Source organism: Egretta garzetta, unplaced genomic scaffold (genome assembly GCF_000687185.1).
Source record: "Egretta garzetta isolate BGI_Z169 unplaced genomic scaffold, ASM68718v1 scaffold163, whole genome shotgun sequence".
Lineage (NCBI taxonomy): Eukaryota > Metazoa > Chordata > Aves > Pelecaniformes > Ardeidae > Egretta > Egretta garzetta.
The window spans coordinates 4,090,210-4,096,551 of NW_009259308.1; the positions used below are offsets into that span (position 1 = coordinate 4,090,210).

The following is a 6,342-nucleotide window of genomic DNA, read 5'->3' on the forward strand; positions in this document are numbered from 1 at the left end:
TGCTTCTCATTCAGTGTTAGGTCTTCCAGCTTAGCTACGTAGCTGCACATGGAAGAGGATGTCCCTTTCTATGGGAGTCCATTTTATTGCATTTCTTTTTCTTTTAGAAATTGTCGCCATCCTTGTACACAGACTCTAGACATGCAACGTGCAATATGACTTAGAGGTCTAAAAAGGTGGTTACTTTCTGGTGTACTTACCATGCAGTGGATGACACACACATTTTTGGGGTTCTGCTGTAGCCAGTTATGCATGTTCTTACAGACGGCATAGAGGTTGTGCAGACTGGGCGCTTGTCGCACTGGCCAGCTACATTCAGATACCTGCAAGAATTGCACAGTGAACAAAAGGCAGCTTTGTAAAAGCATTAAGCAACGCATGCTTTTACAAATGCTTTCTGCCAAGAAACGTACTTCTCTTTTACAACCTAGAGTTATGTACTTGAAACCTGCTCTGTCTCTTCTCATGCATAATTCTGCTCCATGACTTTCATGAATTATGAAGAGACAAACAAAAAAGAATTCTCAATTAAATAACATAATATTGATGTATTGTCACTGATGTTTTAAAAAATTTACACTCCAAGTCAGATTATCTTGAGTGGCCTTTCATAACACTCCAGTCTCGCAGCAGCGCATTGATTTCTGCTATGTCTAAAGCCTTTGTACAACTTGTCCCTAAAAACTACGGCTCTGATTTTCAAAGGACATGGAGCATCTGTTGTTCTCAGTCATTTTGTGCCATAGGATTTTCAAGCCCTATTTGACAGATATTAGACTGATGAAAGGGAAACTTCTGTTAAAAAAAAAAAACAAACCTCTAAGTACAGTTAAGATACAAGCCAGAAAAATGAATGACTTTTTAGAGCTGAAACCCCACAAATCCTAAATTATGTCTAGTTACTATTCATCGATGTACTAGTTCTGAGTCATAACACTTATCTCAAGAACAGTCCTTGCAGTCTCAAACAGCACATCAAATAGCCCTCTGCAGACATCTCCATTTCATCTGGTTCTAATTGAAATATCTTTTTTAAAAAAAGGCATTTCTGGCTAGAAGAAATTTAAAGGAGAAACATCACGAGGCTTGTCCTCAGACAAAGAATCGGTTCTCTCTCTCAGCTGACATTTGGATCCTGCGCTTAATGAGAACTGGGGGCAGGAAGGAGATGGCTTGCCCAAATGATCTTAAATAGCTATATGATTTCCATACCTGACCATTTCATCTCTCAGAGGAAGGAAGTGCTCCAGATTTCATAAAACTTGTGTTTAAGGTTCTCTCTGACATACACCTGCACAACATCTTATGGCAGAAGCAGGAACACCAACTCAAACCGGAGAGCTATCGAGCTGTGTTTTGTCTCAAACGACAGCTCCAACGACACCCAGAAGAGACAGGGACAGAGCGAGCAGGCAGCACTGCCTAACGCAGCACAGCCGTCCCGCTGCCAGCTATCTCTGAGCTGGCAGACCTCTGCTTAACATTTGGGAGATTTTTCTCTAATCTAATACCTAATCAGATATTTGTCTAATTGCTTTTTAGACCCATGAAAGTTTTTGGCCCATCCTGAAATTCAGCTGTGCACTTGGTGAGCAAGTGCATGTTTGCATTGTAGAAGCGACCCAGTAAGTCAATCCATGCTCAAGCTTTGGGGGACAGTGAATGACCATTCCCTCTTTATCCTCATCTCCCATCTTCTCCTGTCTCAAGAGCCTTAGTTTATTTCATTCCTTCTGTTGTATACACTTGATCTTCCCCTGCCAGTTCCTTTTCTGTGCATTTTCAGGAAGGGCCAGGGAGGGGACAAAACACCCAAAGGTTCGCTACACAGTAGCTCCCAGTGCAGGAACAGCCAGCCTTAGCTTTCTGTTCCACAGACCTGACCGTGTATGCTCTGCTGCAGTTACAGCATCATTGTAAAATCTGAATTACAGAGTGTTCATAAACATTTATTCAATTTTTTAATAGAGGCAGAGTACTGATGCCATAAGTGATGTATATGATTTTATATTATCAGTTATTTTATATTATCACACAAATTATTTTATATTAAGCAAAAGTCGTCTCCTCCCAAACCCAATTACTTTTGCAGCAGGCTTCTGGAGGCACAAGATCCACTTGCAGTTAGACCACTAAAACACAGTTCAGATTCCAAGTGGCTGTTCAAATTAATATGACCAGTGACCATTTCCCTGATGATTTTCTCAACAGACCTCATGACAACACACTATCAAGCATCTGGAAAAGCCATTATCACTTATCAAGTAAATAATATACATTTCCCAACAATCCATGATTACATATTTACTTTGCCTATAATTACACATCTGCCTGCTGGTTCGCAATTAGGAAATTAAATACGTGCTATGTAACATTTAATTTATTTTAAACATAACCTCACCACCACTCATGAAAGACAACCCTATAGAAAAGTAACAGGAATTCTTCTAGAGCTTTGGAAATAAGCAGTCAGCGCTTGTTTTATTTTAGCAGTAGGGCAGCAACAGCCAAGAATATGACCCATCAGGGACTTTGAAGTTTGGTTTTGTTGTTTAATGCCATATTTGAGTTACATGTTTTCAAACTGCTCACACTTCTTTGAGCAGCCATGAGCTCCCCCCTCCTGCCAGGGAGGTGAGGCAGGGAGGAGAACAGAGCACAACCAGATTTGAGCAGCAGGTTTTAGTGTTCATAGTCCCCTCTTCTCCTCAATAGACTGGGCACATTCATGCCCCGCATTGGTGCAAGAAAATAGCCCAGCAGGCCATTAATTGTCATATCCCTCCTGTGCCACTAGGCAACAGTGACCTACTTTGATCTTAGGTTAAAAAGTTTTAAATAAGATAGGAATTAAAAAGCCTTTAACTCCAAAGAACAAGTGTGCATCTCAGACCTTCAGCTCATCTGGCATCCTTATCCAGAAAATAACTCTTAATGTGATTTCACCTTGATAGCCCATTAATATTTTTTCCAATATATATGAAGTTCAACCTCATAGTTATAATTGTTTCATGTTTCATCTGATCTCATGTATTGTGTTGTGCACATTTCATTTTCCTGAAAAGTACCTGGAGTCAGTATTTCCTAGCCCATAACCTGAAAGTACAATATTTTATTAAAAGATGCGTCATTTTCTTCCTGTGTGTGTCAAGGCAATAGCTTACAAAGCACTAGTCATGCTCCAAGAGTGACACGCAAAGTCATCTGTTAAGCTGTTGAATAGGGTAGGAGTTGAAGCACAGGGGATGGAGGAGTTTTGGCCAGGGCAAGCAATATACCAACAGATACTTAATGTTGGGCTTTCATAGGTAGATCTGTCTTCTCCCACCAACAGCAAGAGTGATGCACCAGAACCAAGAAAGACTGAAGACTCAGAGCCTTTGATATCTTTTAATCAGTCTTTCCCAATCATTTACTCATATTTGAGGTCAGGGCTGGTTACTGATTGCCACTGAGAAATTTGCTTCAAGTGTGAGTGATTTCTGGTGATCACAGCTATTGCTGAAGATAGATTCAGCTATATCTCAAATTAAAATGAAATTAGGCTTATGCAGCATGAGATTCGCTTACCCTGACCTAGTGGTAAGCCTGAAGGCAACAAAAAATAAGAAATTTAAAAAAAAAAAAATCATCACTCCCTTGTGGGAAAGGGAAAGAACAGGAAGTTTTCTGAAAGATTAGATCTAATCTTGCATTTTAACAGCAGTATTTCATAGAGATTTCCTCTAAAAGCCAGTGATGAACCCGAGCCTTGCAATACTCCCGTATGCTGCTCTGGTTTTAGAGAAGGGAAGTGGGGCAGAGTGTTGAGGTGGGTTTTTAAAGTCAGTTTTTAAAGTTTTAAAGCTGGTGGAAGAGCCTAAATGTCCATTAGATCTAGTTTCCAGTCCTGTGCTTTGCCTGCTAAAGGCTCCTGTTTCATCAAAGCACAACTGTAGGAAAGTTCAACATGACAACAATTTACTTTCTTTTATTGGTAATTTCTTTCAAACTGCTTTCGTTTTACTCCTGCTCCTTTTGTTTTCTCTGCAGCAGCTTCTAACAGCTATGTAGGAACCACGAGCAGCACAGGCTCAACTTAGTGCAATGCCAATTGCTCTCATCTGCTCCCAACACAAGCATTATGCCCTGAAATTTCCAGCTCTTTAACCCCCGTGGTCCTAGGCATCAGTTAAAACACAGAAACGACCACAGAAGCTTAGAAACATCTGTAATTCCTTTTTCATCTTCTTACATTCTGCCACGCTCAGAATAGACAGTAACAGGACCTGATGCCTCTTTTCCCAAGAAGTTTCTCCCCCCGCTCTTGCTAACCTCTCAGAAGGCACTCACCCGGTTGTGAAACTTGGCACTGCGATAATACTTGGGTGACAAGTTGAAGACTGTGTAGTGGTCAGGATGCCTCGAATCCAAAAACGTCCGTACATCTTCAATGTGGTTCCTGAATCCCAGTTCAACGCCTTCAGCCGGAAAAGACATCACTAGAAACGTAAGAAGAAGCCAGGCTGAGTATGCACCATAACGTGTTTATGGACTTCTGAACGCTGGGATACAACAAGTTTTATTTATCTGATAAGCAATACTTACCTATGATTCTTGAAGTAATGTATGAAATATCTAGCTCCCCCTTGGTGTAACTAAAAGAAGACAAAGTAGGAGACAGATATTATGCACATGTTTACAGAACACAGCACATTAGAGGAATCAGGAGAAGAGTGTTTTTCCACAAAGATCTGCTTATGACACAAGGACAGAATGATCTTAAAACTGATTCTTTGTACTTTGTCATTATGTCTTAAGAAGAGGGTGCAAATAGCTTCCTGCAGACAGTGACCCGGCCTTCCCTCTTACATATGCAATTAACTGGATGCAGAAGCTTGCAAAAAAGGTCCCTTTTCCCTTTTGTCATTAATTTTCAGTGACAGTTTTCAGGAGAAATCTCTAGCAGTTTGCCACTTTGCAAAGCCTCAAAGCCTCTGAGGTCTTGCATGCATTAAGTTTCTTTAATTTACTGTAGCCTCCTATCCCTCAGAGGCAGGTAGAGTGCCAAGCACAGGGGACAAACCCCAGCAGAGGTAACCAAAGCAAAGTCACCTCAGCTCGCTCTTTAACTCAGGAGGTGGCTTTAGTGGAGGGAACAGTTACATCAGCAAGAATAGCCTCCTTGCACAGCGAAGAGAAGGCATACAACATGAGCCAATTTTCAGTGACAAAATATTCAAGTGGTGGCTGAGTAGAAGGATCCTACAGGCATCAATGAAGGAACTGGAGACCAAGTGCTCCACTTTCACTGCGGGGGGGGGCAGCTTTTCCAGATTTCAGGATGTTGACGCTCACTTACGACGAAGTTTAGAATTTTTACTTCAGTTTTCTTGCTTCCTTGAGGCCAAATGCCAATTATGAGACAGAATTAAAGAAGCCACGTGTGATTTTCACCTCCTTCCTTCATTAGGTTAGCTGGAATTTGTGCTGTGTTAGTTAAGACGGTAACTCAGACCAGCACTTTGCAGCTAGTGATTTTACTTGCGTTAGGCAGCTTCAGCTGTACTGTACCTGGCAACAGATTGCATGACCTTTGAAGATGTATCTTTCAGGGTATCCTTCAGGTTATCCTTCAAATTGCTGAAGAGTCTCCCTGCTCCTCCTTTCACCATATCTAGCAAGCCTCCCCCATAGCTGGACTCCATGTCTGGTGATGAGGCACCTTCAAGCACAACAAAACCAAACCCAACATCACTTATCTGGAACAAAGCCGCAGAGCCAAAACCATTGCTCTATTCCAACTGAACCCATTCACATGCACTGCTGCGTGTCAAGCATAGGGCAAAAGTGGTTTTACTTACTAAAGTCACGATTTTCCAGAGATGAGAGATGGCACATTCTTGCCAGCTGGGCTGAGAAACCATCATTGACTCTCATCATTATATGTAGGTTGACTGTTTAGTATCAGTACAGTATGGACAACCACCATACAAGCTCCCTCACCTCTCTAACTAACCAAAGCAAGCACGCAGCTAATTTGCTGATTACAACCAAGACCAAATCAACTACCTCCCACGGGGGTAAGAGAAAGGCACTAATATATATATGACAGCTCTTCAGCATAACCATCACGGCTGCCAGTTTGACTGCCGCTAGAGAACTGAAGGTTGTCTCCAGCTGAGAATGAGAACCTTCTTGGATACTTGTACATTTGCAGCCTTTGTACAGGACTCAGCAAATCCCTAAGGCTGAAGAAGAGCAGGGCTGACCTCCTTGGCAAGGTTTTCTTTCACAGCTCGTAATGGCACGAAGCTGCAAAGTCGATAGGAGACTAACACAGACCAAGAGCCATTTAAAGTG

The 6,342-nt window shown here is 41.7% G+C and overlaps 1 protein-coding gene across 1 annotated transcript in view; it reads right to left on the reverse strand.

Moving 5' to 3' along the window:
- DNAJC6 (DnaJ heat shock protein family (Hsp40) member C6) overlaps nt 1-5,711 on the reverse strand; it is a 22,867-nt gene extending 17,156 nt beyond the window's left edge. Inside the window, exons 1-4 of the mRNA XM_035891809.1 lie at nt 5,554-5,711; nt 4,588-4,637; nt 4,333-4,481; nt 201-323 (exon numbers count right to left, since the gene is read on the reverse strand). Coding sequence (XP_035747702.1) covers nt 201-323; nt 4,333-4,481; nt 4,588-4,637; nt 5,554-5,687 — 456 coding nt within the window. The 5' untranslated portion in view covers nt 5,688-5,711. The remainder of the gene's footprint in view (nt 1-200; nt 324-4,332; nt 4,482-4,587; nt 4,638-5,553) is intronic.
- Between the last annotated feature and the right edge of the window lie 631 nt (nt 5,712-6,342).